Source organism: Rhinoderma darwinii, chromosome 5 (assembly GCF_050947455.1).
Source record: "Rhinoderma darwinii isolate aRhiDar2 chromosome 5, aRhiDar2.hap1, whole genome shotgun sequence".
Classification (NCBI taxonomy): domain Eukaryota; kingdom Metazoa; phylum Chordata; class Amphibia; order Anura; family Rhinodermatidae; genus Rhinoderma; species Rhinoderma darwinii.
This window is the reverse complement of record NC_134691.1, coordinates 270,225,369-270,245,902: the sequence shown is the minus strand read 5'-3', so window position 1 is coordinate 270,245,902 and position 20,534 is coordinate 270,225,369. Positions and strand designations below refer to the sequence as shown.

At 41.6% G+C, this 20,534-nt stretch overlaps 1 protein-coding gene across 1 annotated transcript in view; it reads right to left on the bottom strand.

Annotated features, from left to right (window-relative positions):
* Window positions 1-1,442: 1,442 nt before the first annotated feature.
* The window catches only part of EAF1 (ELL associated factor 1), a 22,687-nt gene continuing 3,595 nt past the window's right edge, over window positions 1,443-20,534 (bottom strand). The window contains exons 3-6 of the mRNA XM_075827134.1: window positions 12,625-12,761; window positions 8,706-8,872; window positions 5,472-5,687; window positions 1,443-3,549 (exon numbers count right to left, since the gene is read on the bottom strand). Of these exons, the coding sequence (XP_075683249.1) occupies window positions 3,503-3,549; window positions 5,472-5,687; window positions 8,706-8,872; window positions 12,625-12,761 (567 nt within the window). The 3' untranslated portion in view covers window positions 1,443-3,502. The remainder of the gene's footprint in view (window positions 3,550-5,471; window positions 5,688-8,705; window positions 8,873-12,624; window positions 12,762-20,534) is intronic.

Below are 20,534 nucleotides of genomic sequence, written 5' to 3'. Positions count from 1 at the left end.
AATTTCAAAGGGAGCTGCCAGCAGCCAATCTTGATGATTTGTACGCCCAAGTGCATTCAGTATGGCATAGCATTCCTCAGACAACCATTAATAACCTCATTGATAACATGCTAAGGTGTGTAAGTGCATGTATTTCTGATAAATCAAGATGTTTGGAATATGCTGTTTCCTTTTTTTTATCATTTGCATATCATTAACATGTCTATCGATCCTGTGATTTCCACAATTCCAAAACTTCCTTCTTGGTGTTGAAAATTCAATGTTGAAGAGTCATATATACAGGGTGGGCCATTTATATGGATACACCTAAATAAAATGGGAATAGTTAAGGATATTAACTTCCGGTTTGTGGCACATTAGTATATGGGAGGGGGGAAACTTTTCAAGCTGGGTGTTGACCATGGCAGCCATTTTGAAGTCGGCCATTTTGTATCCAACTTTAGTTTTTTCAATGGGAAGAGGGTCATGTGACACATCAAACTTATCGAGAATTTCACAAGAAAAACAATGGTGTGCTTGGTTTTAACGTTACTTTATTGTTTCATGAGTTATTTACAAGTTTCTGACCACTTATAAAATGTGTTCAAAGTGCTGCCCATTGTGTTGGATTGTCAATGCAACCCTCTTCTCCCACTCTTCACACACTGATAGCAACACCGCAGAAGAAATGCCTCCCGATCTGACCCCCTTAGACTTTTATCTTTGGTGTCATCTGAAGGCAATTGTCTATGCTGTGAAGATACGAGATGTGCAGCAACTGAAACTACGGATACTGGAAGCCTGTGCTAGCATTTCTTCTGCGGTGTTGCTATCAGTGTGTGAAGAGTGGAAGAAGAGGGTTGCATTGGCAATCCAACACAATGGGCAGCACTTTGAACACATTTTATAAGTGGTCAGAAACTTGTAAATAACTCATGAAACAATAAAGTAACGTTAAAACCAAGCACACCATTGTTTTTCTTGTGAAATTCTCGATAAGTTTGATGTGTCACATGACCCTCTTCCCATTGAAAAAACTAAAGTTGGATACAAAATGGCCGATTTCAAAATGGCCGCCATGGTCAACACCCAGTTTGAAAAGTTTCCCCCCTCCCATATACTAATGTGCCACAAACAGGAAGTTAATATCACCAACCATTCCCATTTTATTTAGGTTTATCCATATAAATGGCCCACCCTGTATATATATTGCTAACATATACCAACACAGTCCAAGATAAAGACGTCTATTTACAGAATGCAGGCTACCGTACATATACTATGATATTTTAGGTATTACCAACTGGAACTTTACTTAAAGATATAAATTAAACATACAACATTCCTATTCAACAACATTAAAGTGAAGATTTTGCTGTGAACATCATTTTACAGAATACATAGGGTAAATTACAGACTACATAGAGTAAATTTTATATTAAAATAAGTTTACATTCCTCATCTTGTTCGATGCGGACTTACAGCCTTTATTATAGCCCAAAACGGTATTCACAATTCTACAGGCTTCAGAGCTAAAATCCCTCAAGAGTCCCTGCTGGCTTAATGTCTACATAGAGCTTGCTCTGTTAAGTTGCATTCTAGGAAGTACAGTCTTTACATTAGGAACTTCAAAATTGTGAGACTGAATATAAGTAATATTCAACATTAAAGGGGTTGTCCAGTCCCTAAAAATTGATGGCCTATCCTAAGGATAGGCCACCAATATCTGATCGGTCAGGGTCTGACTGCCGAGACCCCTACCGATCAGCTGTTTTGAAAGGGCCGCAGCGCTTGTACGAGCGCTTCTTCCCCTTAATTTGCCTTACAGCTCACAGCAGACAAAGCAGTAGCGGCGGTTCACAGTATAACAGTCTTCTCCCATTCACTTAGAAACAGCATATCGGTGGGGGTCCCGGCAGTGGGACCATGACCGATCAGATATTGATGGCCTATCCTGAGGATAGGCCATACATTTTTAGGAACTGGACAACCCCTTTAAGTACAGCACCAGTCAAAAGTTTTAACACACCTTTTCCTTCCATGGTTTTTCTTTTTTTTTAAATGCCAAGAGTGTGAAAAACGGTCATCAAAGCAAAAGGGGGCTACGTTAAAAAATCTAAAATATGAAACATATTCTGGTTTGTTTACCACTTTTTTTTTGTTTACCACTTAACCTCATCTTTTCCTTCATAGTTATCATGTCTTCAATATCAATGTACAATGTAGATAATAGCAAAAATAAACAATTGAAGAGTCCAAACTTTTGACTAGTACTGTATATGACAAAGTTTGAATTACCCTGTAAATGTTTTCTTGGTAACTTCTTAAAACAAAGTATCTGCTTTTAGTACTATTTTGATGGCTAATATCAGAGAGCCCACAGAATAAGAATTCGTATTATACTTAAAAATGGTAATATATATATATATATATATATATATATATGCACAGACACATACATGGAGCAAACATAATTTTAACATACACAAATAATAAATTCATAACAGTTTTGCCTTATATTTAAGCATACGATGTGCAAAATGATGAGGATTTTACCTATTGTTTAGAGATTGCTATCAATTGTCTCAGAGAAATGTCAAGGCATCCTCAAGTTTCTGCTTCCACTACAGGCAAATAATGATGATATGCTAGTTTTTACAAATGTCTAAGGGTATGTTCACACTGGTTAAAAAACTCTGCAGCAAATCCGTCCCAGATTCTGGCAGGAATTCCGGACGAAAGGCCACACCAAATTATGTTTGATTTGGTGCAGATTTTCGTCCCGATTTGCCAGTGCAGAGAACAAGAGGATAAAAGATGGTATTAAAAAAAATAAAAAAAAAATACCATACATACCTCCCCCAGGAGCTCCCGTAACAATGCGTCCCTGCTCCCCCGGCAGGTCTCTGTTGGGCCAGCCTTCTGGGATGATGTCTCGTCCCATGTTAAGCTGCAGCCTGTGATTGGAGCACCAGGGGAGGTGAGTATAGTCTTTTTTATTTTATTTTAAAGCGGAAAAAGTTTTTTTTCTTCTCCTAGTTGCGATTTTTGCTGCGGAAATTTATCTATTCCAAAGCAAAAAACTAAACATTTGCCATTTGTTGCAGATTTTTACTTTGAAATTCATGGGGAAAATCTGCAACAAATGTGCGACCGTTCCGCAGATTAAAAAATCCAGACCGCAGGTCAATTTCTGCATGGAAAATTCCCACAGCGTGTGGATTAGGTTTGTTAAATCTCATCCACTCTGAGGCTACTGTAAAATGTTGTGGATTTTCCACCCGCAAATCCAGATTGAAAATCCGCAATTACGCTATGTGTGAACATACCCCAATTCACAGGGGATGCAAGAGTCCATACGTACACATATGTGTGTGTGAAAGTCTAAATAAGACAATCTACTACTTTGTGATAAATAACTATTGCAGTACATTGTTATACTATTGTAGTGCTCAAGCATTTGGGTGCATCAGTGCTTCTATGTACACAATCAAAATATATACAAGAAGAAGAAGATGTCTTCTCAGTCATCGCTGTCGCTTCCCGATTCACTTAGCTGTAGGTCATGTCCTAATAGAAGAGGGGGAAAAACTGCATTAGAAGGTTCATATATAGGTGACTCACTGTTGCATTAAGTTGCGCAACACAAGATACATGTAAGTTGCATTTTTCTTTTTTCTACAGGAAATGCTATCAGAGAGACATGTCTGGCTCTCAACTGCCAAATGCATGCAACTCAAATTGACTTCAATGGGAGTGCGTGGAAGGCATAAAGCCATCCTAATGCAGATACGTGGCATCGTAATCGCAGATGCCTTAGCTGGTTCCCGACCGCTGGCTGTATTTTTACGGCCAGCGGTCAGGGTCCTTAAAACCTGAGTCATAGACTTTCTACGGCTCGGGATTTAACTTGCTGCCCGCGTGATCGGGCAGCTGAATGTCGGGTCTCCGGCTGTCAGTGACTGCCGGGGACCCTGAGGAGAGGATAGAAGCAGCTTTCGCTGCTTCAGTCTTCTCTGATCACTTGTACACAGCGCTCAATAAACGCTGTGTATAGGAATAGAGACAGCAGCAGCGGCGCTGTCTCTATTCCTCCCGGTGATCATGTGACTGGTCACATGATCGCCGGGTGCCGTTAGTGGCAGACTGCTGCTGGGTCTAACAAGACCCAGCACAGCCCTATTAGTGACAATCGTCACTATGAGAGGGCTGATTTCCCCTGTAACTGGGGCTGCTGTGCAGCTCCAGTTACAGTGGAAAAACATGGTGTAAAAGAAAGAAAAAATAAAGTTCCCCAAAGGTCTTTTTTGACCTTTGAGCAACAGACCATAGTAATAAAAAAAAATAGTAACGTAAAGTGCAAAAAAATAATTAATAATAAATACACATAAAATACCCACCCCAAAAAAAACGTTCCCCCCCGCCAATCATTGTTGTAACGCTAGCGCTGACCCAATTACCCTAATATAGACATGTAATATATTAAAATTTACGGTAGACAATGACGATCACAAATAAAAGGTCTATTTTAGGGTAAAACTATGTTATTACCAAAAAAAAATAGCTGAAACGTAAAAAAGCTTATTTTTTTACTATTATTTTCAAACTTTATAAATAAAAATTCGAAAATAGCAAAAAAGGTGTGTATAAAAACGATTAAAAAAAAGAAACCTGCATTGTCTACGAAAAAAAACGTCGCAAAAATCACGTCGTTAGCCCAACAAATAAAAAAGTTATAGCCATTTAACTAACATGTGCTAAAAAGGGCTAAACGGTGTCTGGTCCTGAAGGCGCAAAATAGCCCGGTCCTGAACTGGTTAAAGGCCATTTAAACATTTACACACTTTCTTTTTTTTCTTAATAAAACAACGTATTATGGGATTTTAAACGGTTTTTACTAAAGATATTATTTTGACTTTTTAAATTTTTTTAATCATCATTATCGGCAGCACATATGATGTAAACAGGGGATGTGCTGCCGATAACGATCAAAACTGTATGGGGATGAACGATTTAATTTGTCCCCATACAGTACAATGATTGCACTATGTAAACGCTATGTAAATGGAGTTAAGTGCTAAATCGTCAATCGGCGCTCTTTTACGGCATATATACCTGCTGTAAAGACCTTTAGACTCCATAGATGACATTCAGGAAACTGACAGAGAAACACCATTGTCGGCTATGTTAGCCATGCTGGTTACCCTGTATGAAGCTGGACCTTTACTATAACTGAGGCTACATCCAACAGAGTCAGCCATGTAACTTAGGCCCTGTTCCCATTGCGTTTGAGCCTTCCGTCAGCAGTATACGTCGGTAGGATTCCCTTAAACTTGTTTCTCCTTTTTAAAGTTTTTCATGTGCTTAAAAACACAACGAATACCTAATGCTCTCGTTATATTTCCACATTATTATTATTACTCTTCAGACATATGTAGGATGTTTCATGTGACTGTGATTTCAATGACTGAACAGCAGAGGGCTCCACTTACTAAGTGTGTTAATCAGCTGGTTACTTCCCTGGCCTCTGTTGGTCCCATTAGAGATGGGCGTTCTGTTGCTGTACTGCTGAGAGGGCGATGTGCGTGTGTCATCTTCTCCACCGCTGCTTGAGCTGTCATCATCACTCCCCGAGGAGCTTCCTGATTGAGAGGAGCTGCTGCCACTGCTGCTCATCTGCTCAATAATCTCCACCTCTGCCCTTAGTTCTATTGCGAAAACAATACAGACCTATTGTTAGCTTAGGAAATAAATATACTCATGAGTACAGTGCCAGAAAAGAGCCTGGATTTCCTGGATGCACGGTCTATTATTATTAGTCCATATAGTTTATTAATTATCAATCATCGATTATCAATGACACTCATGCTTCTGTATTCTAGTCGTATATAAGTGGAATACCACTTTAAGTCAGGTGTCATGAATAATTTACTGGACCAAAATGATATGTAAAATGCCTCATGCACACGACCGTAATTGCGGATAAATTACTGACCCATTAATTTCTGTCGGCCAAGGACACCTTCCCGTATATTAACGGCTGTGTGTCCGGGACGTAGAAATGACCCGCAAAAAATTGTGTCCTATTTTTGCATTTATGGACCGTGCTCCTATACTTTATAATGTGAGAATTAGGGTCAGTAAATACTGCACGGTCTTATGCATGAGGCCTAAGGAAACACATGTATATACCATGCAGAGGTTACTTGTAAACCAAAATACACAGTTTTTTTTTTATGTAGAACAACAAACAGCTGTTCCAAACAATGCTGTAGACTAGAACAACAAATGCAGGCACAGGTATGTTGAAATAAAGGTATAGGGCTCTGTACACCTTTGAAATCAATGTTTCTTTGCTATTGTTTCCGTCAAAAAATTTGTAACCTTATCGAACAGAAACAAACGGAAGCATTACCATTGAAATCAAGGCTAATGCCAACGGAAGCTATGGTCTGTTTGCCTTTCCATTGATGGGTTCCTCCGACGGAAAGGTCTGACGGAACCCATGAACGAAACCCAACGTTGATGTGAGCACACCCTTACTGAGATGAACTTACTGGGCGTGCAGCCAATTTTGGGTAGGTAGCATCCTTGCCATTCTGTTACAATTTTACTTTTGCTCTAGAGGGAAGCGCTTGTTGCAGATTGGCCAAGCTGAAGGACGGGTGGCTCATACTTGTATATTGAATATGATAACAATTATACTTTTACAATAACGCCTCATGCACAGGACTGTGTGAGCCGTCAAAGTCCCGTCAGTGATCCGAGGAAAGATAGGACATGTAGTATCTTTCCTTGGATCGGAGACTCGGATCCGATTCATCCGCTAAAGTGAATGAGTCCGTGAAGACTATCGGGTGCCACTCGGATGCCGTTAAAAACGGCCCGAGTGGCACAACGATCGTGTGGATGAGGCATTACTCTTTGTATATAAAAAAAATCTGTAAACTGCTCTTTTCAGAAAATCCATGATACACCTGTCGTATTATTCTCCGGCAGTACCTGTGAGGGCAACTCTAACATATGTAAATGAGGCCTGTAAGTAACCCAACCCATCTTTTCCTGATGGTCGTGGATGACACTCTGCAGAAAACCGGCACATGTGCCTTGGGAGCTCCCTGTTGTTAACAGAGGCTTGAATTCCCTTCTGCGCATGTGCCAATCCAGATTTGAAGACTGAGGATGACGCAGGAAACACACACTTCCTTCCAGCAGGGTGCGCGCTTTATGCAGCTGCAAAGAATGATAAATGTCATAGATTATTACAGAGTGCAGGAAGGAGTACAGCTCCTTCCCCCAGAGACCAGGGATTGACAGGGCAGATGCATATAGATCCTTATCTGTGTGTATTTTGTATAGTTACTACCCTGCCTTACCTGGGCCTCCAGCAGAACAATAGAGGTGTCATTAACCTGCCCACCCTCTCATGGTAATGAGATGATTCTGTTCATTCTCAAAAATCTATACAGAAAAACTCAAAAGTAAGCTACAGAAAACAGTAAAGGTGCCCATACACATCAATGACACGCACTTGTTGACTTCGTCGGGAACGGACGAATATCTAATGTGTGTGGGGCTGGCCTGGCTTTCCCTCCTTGGCAGATGTCGGGGGAAAGAAGGATCTGGCACGTTGAATTTCAACATGTCCTATCCTTTGTTCCCGCAGGAGATAAGCCAGTTTATTTCCCTCTCCCCATTGAATACACATAAACGGTTGCCATGCAGATCGTGCATGTGTATGCGGGAGTTGGGAGGAATAACTGTTGGCTGAATGAGCATTTGAATGAACACTAAACCCTAGCTACAGAACGACATGCTGGTTGTTTAGTGGCTACAAACCTAGTGACAGGTTTCCTTTTAGTGTGTGAGCAGTTTAAGTGCAAACCTATTGTGACTGCTCTAGTGTAAAAAATGTAACATTTCAGTATTTTTTTTTTAATGTGGCCAGTAAACAAAAAAAACCACAAATCTTTGTTAAAATATGTTTAGAATAAAAAAAAAACTTTTAAAAAATACGAATTTTTTATATGATACATTCCAGAAGTCTGCAAAAGTTCTACTCCTATGACCTATCATGACCTCACTTCATGTTCTGTGTTCTAGCTTAGATGATCTAATGATGTTGTTTTAAGAACCTTAAGACTTGCAACTGTAATACTCCTAAGAGGTACATTCTTTTTTCTTTTTCAAAATGTTGCTGTATAGTAAAGGGCCTAGCAGATATTATGTCTGGTACTAATGTTTCGTTTGGCTATTATTTTAGTATAGTGTCGCACTCTATAGTCACCTAAATACGGCTGCTATGAACAATCCGGATACAACACCTGGACAGAAAATCAATGTGTATTTAATGAATATCCCCACACAATGTATCATAATTCTCTTTTTATATAAATCCTATAAAAGACACAATAAAATGTGCCTAACTGAGAAAGAAGCTGCGCCAGACTGATGCTTTTTTTAAGCCTCTCAAATAAAGAGAAAACAATGCACAAGTATGTTTCCCTTGTGTTTGCGTGGATTTCCTCCAGGTTTTCCAATTTCCTCCTACACTCCAAAAAAACATACTGAAATTGACCCTAGTGTGTGTGTCTGAGGAAGGGAAATTAGATTGTGAGCCCATTGGGGACAGGGACTGATGTGAATGATGACAATCTCTGTACAGGGCTGTGAAAAAGGTTAGCGCTATATAAATAGGAGAAATAAAATAAATGATGTTCTCTTACCCCTTTTAATGTCATCTAGCTGAGGTTCAGGAGAAGGATGATCCTTCAGGGGTGAAGTTTTAGGTCCTGCTGAGGGTTTTGATGGGGTTTTAAACTGTGACGCCGGCTGTGAGGATCGGGCAGATTGCTGCTCTATCCGGGCTTGAATCTTGCTGCTGCCCTCTGCCCTAAAAATGATAAATACAAATTGTATATTTTTGTGCTTATCTATTATTTCCTTCAAATTTCAATAGGCGCTGTGTATTGCTGCAATGGAAAGGATTTGTTTTTAAAAAAAAATCAGGTGACATTACACAGATGATGCTTCAAAACTTCATTAAAACTAGATCTGCCTCTCCCTACCAAGCTCCTTGAGCAATGTTCAAAGTGACAAACTCAAGGCTTTCGTTTTAACACGTGACTGAAGCTTCAGCCCATGCTCTTTGGACGATCCCCTTTTGTTAGTAAGGTCCTGATCACAGGTTGTTCTGCTGCGGAGACCCCCAGTAATCAGCTGTAATCTGTGGGGAAATACAGCAGCAACTGTTCAATTTCCCTGCAGCACCAATCAAGTGAATGGAGGAAGCTGTAATACCAGAGGTAGCAATAACGCCTCTACAGGAGTCGCTGACGCCCAAAGGGACTCCTGAACACTCTGAAATCAGTCTCGTGCGTATTCTTACGCATGAGAATGAATTCACTTTGGGCGGGAAGACAACTCTGGTACTCTCAGTATTAGGGATGCACAGTGCATCGAAACTTTGATACTGTTTCGATACCGTTATTTCATGTATTTCGATACTTAGCTGTGCGGCCGCACAGCTAAGCATTGTAACACATGAATGTATGTGGCAGTGTGATACAGTCATTGCCCCGCTCCAGAGTCCTGACATGTGCGCGCGGTCATCATGAGGTGATGTGGCCAGCGCTGCACTAATGGGCGGCGGCACGGAAGACAGAACATAGCGGGCACACTGCAAAACACCCCTCACGTTCTGTCTTCAGTGCCTGCGCCGCAGCTCATTAGTGCAGCGCCGGCAGCATCACCTCCTGCTGACCGCGTGCGCTTGTTGTCAGGAGCGGGTCAATGGCTGTATTACACAGCCGCTGCCCCGCTCTATAACGGCGGCGATCAGAGAAACCTCTCATCTCTGCCGCTATTCCCCTGAATGCTGCGATCAACGCTGACTGCAGCATTCAGGACAAAATGAGAAGGTGGGATGCCCCTTGGATCGCATCACAGGAATCCCCGCGACGCGATTGAGGGACAAACCATATATGGGCAGACAGCCCAGGGTCCATTGAAGGACCCCAGGGCTGTCTTACCATATTTCCTGTTGTTAGTGCATACCTAGGTATGTCCTAACAACTGCCTGTGTACTATCAGTACACAGGCTAATGTACTGGCATATAGATATATGCCAGTACATTAAAGTTTAAAAATAAAGTAATATTAAATTTAAAAAAACACACACACATTTTTTACAATAAACATTAAAATAAGTCTCAATACATAAAATATACACATATTCGGTATTGGCGCGGCCGTAATAACCTTCAAAACAATTTTTTTGCATCATTTATGATGTGTACGCTGTAAAAAAAATAAAAACTACTTTCTTTCACTTATTGTGGGGCACGAGGTGTGATGAATTTAACCTACGTATGCCTCTCATTAATAGTGATTAACCCCATCATGTACCTTATCCATTAACCCATGACTGAGAAACATGAAAGGGTTAATTACTATTGTGAGGCACATTCAAAATTCATCACACCAGAAAATGGAAGAACTTTTTTTTATTTTTTTATTATTACTCTTGGCAAAGTATCGTTTTGGTATCGAAATCGCAATACTACACGAAGTATCGGTATCGAAGTCCAAATTCTGGTATCGTGACATCCCTACTCCGTTTGAGAGGTAAAATAAGAAGATAAGAAGCCGTTGCAGGTCCACCGGGCGGCTCCTAATGTCTTCAGTTAGGCTCTATGTGTGCGCCATCATTAGGAGCCGGCTGGCAGTTCCTCAAAAAGCTGTGGCAGGGGGCAGCGCACTCCCAAAACACTCACTGCTGCCAGGAGGACTGAGGTGACGAGTGGAGCAGAAGCCGAAACAGGCGGAAGATGAAAATGAAATATTCTGAAAATTACTCTACACCCTGGGTGAAAGGTTGATGACAAGTGTGGATATATATATATATATATATATATATATACATACACACACACACACATTTTCAGTAGTGTATTTACAATGTAACTGTGCTAATGCAAATTATATATTGCTCCTTGGCTCAAAATACTCTTTAAGGGCCAGTTCACACAGAGTTTTTTGACGCGGAAACCGCGTCGGAAAACGCGCCAAAAAACTGCCGAAAATGCCTCCCATTGATTTCAATGGGAGGCGGAGGCGTTTTTCCCCACGAATGGAATTTTGAGGAAGATTTTCTGCCTGCAAAAAACTCAGTGTGAACCCAGTCTAAGGCCTAGTTCACACACAGTTTTTGCAGGCGGAAAAATCTGCCTCAAAATTCATTCTGGAATTTTGAGGCAGATTTTGACCTGCCTGCACTCTGTTTGCCGCGTTTTTCGTGGCATTTTTCGGCTGTGGCCATTGAGCGTCGTGAGCAAAAAACACTGTGAAAACCGCTTTCTCTGCCTCCCATTTATGTCAATGGGAGGCCAGAGACAGAAACACCTGAAAAAAAGGCATGACGCTTCTTTTTCCTGCGAGCCGAAAAAAACAATGGGAGGCGTTTTTGAACGTTTTTTGGCATGGTTTCGGAGTTAAAAACAGCGCCAAAAAACTGCGTGAACATACACCGAAAATGCAAGTATTTTTACTCTGTTGTCAAATACGTAGTGCGACATCTGTTTAAAACTGTGGACAGACGCTACAATTGTGACAGTGTTGTACAGTACGGAGCTGTGTAAACATCGCGGCCCATGTAAACAGCTGATCAGATCAGCGGGGGTACCGAGCATTGGACCCCCACCAATCAGATATGGATGGCCTATCCTAAGGATAGGCCTTCAATTTTATGTCAGTGAATACCCCCTTTAAGTATTATACAGTGTCCGTTGAAGTAAAATAAAAATATACCATATGGCCATGAAAAGGTGTAGAAATTGGTGGCTCTATGAAGCCTTTGGACTTTATCATCCTGGTCATTACTGCACTAAAATCAACACTGTTGTAACAGAAGAGTTCCAGTTTTGTAGAGTACATATGGAAAAGAATCCAGTCAGCTAATGGATATGGGACACTATAGGTTCACGTAGGTAATGCTGAATATACTGTGCTTGTCTATAAGCTGTGGCAAACTACTAAGTAATTTTTTTGTGCAATGTACACAATAATGTTTATTTACGCCTGAATGAATTAATATCTAAAATGAAAAGATGCTATCGAAAAGGGAATATTTCTGCAATGGACTACCGCAGCGGTATTTGAGAATTATGGATAAGGGCCTGTTCACATCAGCGTCGGGCTTCCATTCATGGGTTCCGTTCGACCTTTCCATTAAATCATTGATTTCAGTGGTAATGCTTCCGTTGCAATTCGTTTCCGTTTGTTTCCGTTCCGCAAGGTTTCCATTTTTTCATGGAAATAGCGCAGTCGACTACGCTATCGTTTCCGCCAAAAAAAAGGAAACAAACGGAAACCAATTGCAACAGAAGCATTACCACTGAAATCAATGATAAAGTAAACGGAAGCTATGGTTTCCGTTTGGGTTGCCGTTCATCGTTTCTTCCGACGGAAAGGTCAAACAGGACCCATGAACGGAACCCGACGCTGATGTGAACAGGCCCTGAGAAATGATTATGAAACTAAACATCAAAAAATAAGGAGAGGTTATTATTGTAATACCCATTGTTCAGTTCATTCAGGGAATACAACACATAACACTATACCACAAATAGGACTTAATAGCCGTACCTTGTTTTCTTGACCTGTATACTGCTGCTGAGCTTCTCCAGAACATATTCCCCGGTGTCATGGTTGATGATCAGCACACAGTCCTTCTGGTAGGGACGTTTGTTTCCCTTGAATACAGTCATAGGAGGAGTTGAACCCTGAAAAACAAAACAACTACACAATGCACCTGAAAATGTAAGAAAAGCACCTGCTAATATAAGAAAAGCACCCGATAATGTAAGAGAAGCACCCGATAATGTAAGGGAAGCACCCGATAATGTAAGGGCCTGTTCACATCACCGTCGCTTTCCATTGAGGGGTTCCGTCGGAGGTTTCCTTCAGGTTAAGCCCTCAACTGAAAGGCGAACGGAAACCTAAGCTTCAGTTTCCCTCACCATTGAACTGGCTAATGGTTTCCGTTTGTCACCATTGTGACAGGGTTCCGTCGACTGCGCTATTGATTTTGTCAAAACGACGCTTTCCATTTGCCTTTCCGCTGAGGGGTTAACCCGACGGAACCCCTCAGCGGAAAGTGACGGCGATGTGAACACAGCCTAAGAAAGGCACCTGATAATGTAAGAAAGGCACCTGATAATGTAAGAAAGGCACCCGATAATGTAAGAAAGGCACCCGATAATGTAAGAAATGCACCCGATAATGTAAGAAAGGCACCCGATAATGTAAGAAAGGCACCCGATAATGTAAGAAAGGCACCCGATAATGTAAGAAAGGCACCAGATAATGTAAGAAAGGCACCCGATAATGTAAGAAATGCACCCGATAATGTAAGAAATGCACCCGATAATGTAAGAAATGCACCCGATAATGTAAGAAAGGCACCCGATAATGTAAGAAAGGCACCCGATAATATAAGAAATGCACCCGATAATGTAAGAAAAGCACCCGATAATGTAAGAAAGGCACCCGATAATGTAAGAAAGGCACCCGATAATGTAAGAAATGAACCCGATAATGTAAGAAATGCACCCGATAATGTAAAAAGGGACCCGATAATGTAAGAAATGCACCCGATAATGTAAGAAAGGCACCCGATAATGTAAGAAAGGCACCCGATAATGTAAGAAAGGCACCCGATAATGTAAGAAAGGCACCCGTTAATGTAAGAAAGGCACCCGATAATGTAAGAAATGCACCCGATAATGTAAGAAATGCACCCGATAATGTAAGAAATGCACCCGATAATGTAAGAAAGGCACCCGATAATGTAAGAAAGGCACCCGATAATGTAAGAAAGGCACCCGTTAATGTAAGAAATGCACCCGATAATGTAAGAAATGCACCCGATAATGTAAGAAATGCACCCGATAATGTAAGAAAGGCACCCGATAATGTAAGAAAGGCACCCGATAATGTAAGAAAGGCACCCGATAATGTAAGAAATGCATACGATAATGTAAGAAATGCACCCGATAATGTAAGAAAGGCACCCGATAATGTAAGAAATGCACCCGATAATGTAAGAAAAGCACCCGATAATGTAAGAAAGGCACCCGATAATGTAAGAAAGGCACCCGATAATGTAAGAAAGGCACCCGATAATGTAAGAAAGGCACCCGATAATGTAAGAAATGCACCCGATAATGTAAGAAAGGCACCCGATAATGTAAGAAAGGCACCCGATAATGTAACAAATGCACCCGATAATGTAAGAAATGCACCCGATAATGTAAGAAAGGCACCCGATAATGTAAGAAAGGCACCCGATAATGTAAGAAAGGCACCCGATAATGTAAGAAATGCACCCGATAATGTAAGAAAGGCACCCGATAATGTAAGAAAGGCACCCGATAATGTAAGAAATGCACCCGATAATGTAAGAAATGCACCCGATAATGTAAGAAATGCACCCGATAATGTAAGAAATGCACCCGATAATGTAAGAAAGGCACCCGATAATGTAAGAAATGCACCCGATAATGTAAGAAAGGCACCCGATAATGTAAGAAATGCACCCGATAATGTAAGAAAGGCACCCGATAATGTAAAAAGGGACCCGATAATGTAAGAAATGCACCCGATAATGTAAGAAATGCACCCGATAATGTAAGAAAGGCACCCGATAATGTAAGAAAGGCACCCGATAATGTAAGAAAGGCACCCGATAATGTAAGAAATGCACCCGATAATGTAAGAAATGCACCCGATAATGTAAGAAATGCACCCGATAATGTAAGAAAGGCACCCGATAATGTAAGAAAGGCACCCGATAATGTAAGAAAGGCACCCGATAATGTAAGAAATGCACCCGATAATGTAAGAAAGGCACCCGATAATGTAAGAAAGGCACCCGATAATGTAAAAAGGGACCCGATAATGTAAGAAATGCACCCGATAATGTAAGAAATGCACCCGATAATGTAAGAAAGGCACCCGATAATGTAAGAAAGGCACCCGATAATGTAAGAAAGGCACCCGATAATGTAAGAAAGGCACCCGATAATGTAAGAAATGCACCCGATAATGTAAGAAATGCACCTGATAATGTAAGAAATGCACCTGATAATGTAAGAAATGCACCCGATAATGTAAGAAATGCACCTGATAATGTAAAGGCTCTGCCACCAGTTTATTACTTCCCTATCTCCTACCTAATCTAATAAACACTTTGTTTTAGGTAACTAATGTTTTTTTTAAAAAACTAAAAGTTTATTATTGCCAAAGATCTGATAATTTTTAGATTTATGTAAATTTTTTCTAAATGCCCTAATTTTTTTAGTTTCACCAAGTGGGCGTTGTAAAGAAAAGTGTATGACTCTGACCAATCAGCGTCATACACTTCTCTTCATTCATGCCCAGCTTTATTCTCAGCACAGCGTGATTTAGCGAGATCACGCTGTGACGTCACTTACTCCCGCAGTTCCTTCACTGGAGTGACGGGAGAATGACCAGACATCGCCTCCTGCCATGCCAGGACGATTCATTTAACGACATATGCATTTAACAGATATTATCAAAGGCTATGGTGCTAGTCTTAGGTATCCGGAGAGCCTACGTTTAACGTACACGTCTGGAGCTTTCTCAAATGTAGGCTAAAAATGTGATGTGAACATGGCCTTACAGTGGCAACCGTCACCCATATGATATATTGGTCATGACAGTTCATGACGTATCCGTTAAACAGGCACCATTATCGCCTATGGGTTACAGAAACCACTGTTAGGCATCCATTTAAAGCATCCATCACCCATAGGCATCCATTAAATGGATACGCCATGAAAGCTATTGAACACCTCATGACATCTATATTTAACAGAGGCCTGTGATGGATGCCATATAGTTTGTAAAAAAAACGTATACATTTAACGTTTACTTTTGTTTACTGGACTCTGCAGGATGGAATAGCATAGTCTACTACACTATTCCATACCTCTTTTTGAGGCATAATGACTTTTGGCCTCGTCTTACAATGGAGCCCTATGGACACGTTTAGCATGTACGTTGATTGCTTTCCTGACGTACTTGCTAAACGAAGGGCCAAAACGTTATGTGAACAGAGCCTTAGTAAATAGTAGAATAAATGAGGAACCGACGGTCTGACGGGCAATAGGCTGTTGTACCTTAGATACCAGCAGCTACTAATGACCTTTCACTAGGCGTCTCAGAAAACAATGCTTTAGAGACAAAGCTCGGCTAGAAATCCACAGGGAAGATTACATGGCCCAGGTGTAAACCAGAAATAGATGCTGATATTACAGAGCAGAGCAGTGACTTACAGAATTACTGATCCAAGGACAAAGAAGTGAAGTGAAAATTCTGTTTGGATCCTTTTTATATAAGAGAATTGCTTGTAATGCAACACCCGAACCTAACAGTATTAATATGGGAAGCGCTGACTGTACAAGATAGTGTAATTCTGATAATAGAGCGTGGTAGAGGTTGCGCAAATCAGATCCCCATCCTCTTTCCTACAAGAGCTAGCAGCAAAACAGAAGTTATGGTAACTTGTATGCTGTGAATAAAACGATCACAGGAGCCAGTGGCGTAACTACCGCCGTAGCAGCAGTAGCGGCTGCTACGGGGCCCGCGGCATGAGGGGGCCCGTGTCGCCCGCCAGCACGGGCCCCCACCATGGCCGGAGGCTCCGCTAGCAGCCGCTATGGCTGCTACAGCGGGACGCCACTGATCACTACGGCAGAGCGGGGAGGTATCTCCCCGCTCTGCCACTAACTGGTTCCCGACCGCTGGCTGTATTTTTACGGCCAGCGGTCAGGGACGGGTCCTTAAAACCCGAGCCATAGACTTTCTACGGCTCGGGTTTTAACTTGCTGCCCGCGCGATCGGGCAGCTGAATGTCGGGTCTCCGGCTGTCAGTGACTGCCGGGGACCCTGAGGAGAAGACAGAAGCAGCTTTCGCTGCTTCTGTCTTCTCTGATGACTTGTACACAGCGCTGAATGCGCGCTGTGTACAGGAATAGAGACAGCAGCAGCGGCGCCGTCTCTATTCCTCCCGGTGATCATGTGACTGGTCACATGATCGCCGGGTGCCGTTAGTGGCAGACTGCTGCTGGGTCTTACTAGACCCAGCACAGCCCTATTAGTGACAATCGTCACTATGAGAGGGCTGATTTCACCTGTAACTGGGGCTGCTGTGCAGCTCCAGTTACAGTGGAAAAACATGGTGTAAAAGAAAGAAAAAAAAATATATAAAGTTCCCCAAAGGTCTTTTTTGACCTTTGAGGAACAGACCATAGTAATAAAAAAATAATAAAGTGCAAAAAAAATGTAAATAATAAATACACATAAAATACCCACCCCAAAAAAAAAACGTTCCCTCCGCCAATCATTGTTGTAACGCTAGCACTGACCCAATTACGCTAATATAGACATGTAATATATAAAAATTTACGGTAGACAATGACGATCACAAATAAAAGGTCTATTTTAGGGTAAAACTATGTTATTACCAAAAACAAATAGCTCAAACGTAAAAAAGCTTATTTTTTTTACTATTATTTTGAAACTTTATGAATAAAAATTCTAAAATAGCAAAAAAGGTGTGTATAAAAACGATAAAAAAAGAAACCTGCATTGTCTACGGAAAAAAACGTCGTAAAAATCATGTCGTTAGCCCAACAAATAAAAACGTTATAGCCATTTAACTAACACGTGCTAAAAATGGCTAAACGGTGTCTGGTCCTGAAGGCGCAAAATAGAGCAAAAGACGTATCCCCCCCCCCCTCTCCACAGGACATGTATCCCCTCTCCACAGGATCTCCACAGGACATGTATCCCCTCTCCACAGGACATGTATCCCCCTCTCCACAGGATCTCCACAGGACATGTATCCCCCTCTCCACAGGATCTCCACAGGACATGTATCCCCTCTCCACAGGACATGTATCCCCTCTCCACAGGATCTCCACAGGACATGTATCCCCTCTCCACAGGACATCCACAGGACAGGGGATACATGCGTGATCGTTGGAAGCGATAGGGAGAACGGGGGACTGAAAGTCCCCTGAAGTTCTCCATCACAAACCTCAGACTTCCGGGGTCTATGTCGGCTTCTCCGTAGAAATGAATGGAGCGCCGGTCGTGCTTGTGCGCATGCGTGACCAGCGCTCCTTTCATTTTTATTGAGCTGCGCAGACGCCGGAAGTCAGAGGTTAGTCATGGAGAAGTTCAGGGGACTTTCAGTCCCCCGTTCTCCCTATCGCTGACAGCGATCACTCATGTATCCCCTGTCCTGTGGAGATCCTGTGGAGAGGGGATACATGTATTTTGTAGGACACACTGTAGGTCACATTTTTGTTGGGAGGGGGGACGCTGTATGGCGTTCCCTACGGGGGGGGGGGGGGTGGCTGTATGGCGTTCCCTACAGGGGGGGTGGCTGTATGGCGTTCCCTACAGGGGGTGGCTGTATGGCGTTCCCTACAGGGGGGGTGGCTGTATGGCGTTCCCTACAGGGGGGGGGGGGTGGCTGTATGGCGTTCCCTGCAGGGGGGGCTGTATGGTGTTCCCTACAGGGGGGCTGTATGGCGTCATCTACAGCGGGGGCTGTAAAAATGGCACTATCTACAAGGGGGGGGGGGTTGTGTGACACCCAGGGGAGGGGGGGCCCCAGTCAAAAGTTTGCTATGGGGCCCAGTCTTTCCTAGTTACGCCCCTGACAGGAGCTGTCAGAAAATCACAACAGCCCCTTTAACCCCTTATGGTCAGAGTGCTTTGGTCATAAATGGCTAGACACCTTTTAGGCATTTCGCGCATGTTGTGGTTTACCGGCCCCTCATTTTTTTTTCTTTGTTTGTCTGTTAAAAAAAACATTTATTTTTATTTGAGACATAAGGCTGTTTTTTTATACCTTTTTGATATATTTTATTTTTCAAATCTATTACGAGTAAATTGTACAAAAAGTTAAAAAAATATAATTTTTTTTCGTTTATAGTTAATTTTTTTAAATTTGGATAGTCTCGGGTGACTACAGCGATGGATTGGCATGGGTGGTGTTGCTTGTGTTTTTTTAACTACATATGTATTTTATATATTCTTTTTTACTTATTTTTGTATATTTTGCTTACATAAAATGTCCCCTTAAGAAGTCCTAAAAAACTATTAGAGACATTCACACTATACTAGTGCTTCGCAATGAATTAGAATATCATCAAAAAGTTAATTTATTTCAGTAATTCATTTCAAAAAGTGAAACTCATATTCTATAGATTCATTACACACAGAGTGATCTATTTCCAGCATTTTTTTCTTTTAATGTTGATGATTATGGCGAACAGTTAATGAAAACCCAAAATTTAGTGTCTCAGAAAATTAGATTATATAAGCCCAATTTCAAAAATGATTTTTAATACCGAACTGTTGGCCTACTGAAAAGTATGTACAGTATATGCCCTCAATACTTGGTCGGGGCTACTTTTGCATGAGTTACTGCATCAATGCGGCGTGGCATGGAGGCGATCAGCCTGTGGCACTGCTGAGGTGTTATAGAAGCCCAGGTTGCTTTGATAGCGGCCTTCAGCTTGTCTGCATTGTTGGGTCTAATGTCTCTCATCTTCCTCTTGACAATACCCCATAGATTATCTATATGGTTTAGGTCAGGCGAGTTTGCTGGCCAATCAAGCACAGTGATACTGTGGTTATTAAACCAGGTATTGGCACTTTTGGCAGTGTGGGCAGGTGCCAAGTCCTGCTGGAAAATGAATTCAGCATCTCCATAAAGCTTATCAGCAGAGGGAAGCATGAAGCGCTCTAAAATGTCCTGGTAGACGGCTGCGTTGACTCTGGACTTGATATAACACAGTGGACCAACACCAGCAGAAGACATGGCTCCCCAAACCATCACTGACTGTGGAAACTTCACATTGGACCGCAAGCAACTTTGATTGATGCCTCTCCACTATTTCTCCAGAATCCGGGACCTTGATTTCCAAATGAAATGCAAAATTTACTTTCATCTGAAGACAGGACTTTGGACCACTGAGCAACAGACCAGTCCTTTTAAAGGCTTAGGAAACCTTTGCAGGTGATTTGTGTTGATTAGCGGATTAGAGTGGGACACCATGAGTTCACAATCTTCAACTTTTACCCAATATTCTAATTTTCTAAAGACTAAATTTTGGGTTTTCATTAACTGTTAGCCATAATCATTAAAGGAAAAAAATCCTGGAAATAGATCACTCTGTGTGTAATGAATCTATAAGTTTCACTCTTTGAATTGCATTACTGAAATAAATTAACTTTTTGATTATATTCTAATTCATTGAGAAGGACTAGTATATGTATATTTTTTACTTTGCAGCCAGTTTTCCACTGTAACTGGGGCATCCAAAAGTGACCCAGCTAAAGGGCAAAACAGCCCTCTGTAGTGACATAAATCACTGGCAGAAACAACGAGTCACAGGCATTACATCCAATAGAAAAGGAACTTTTATTCAACATGCAACATTTCAGCGCAACAG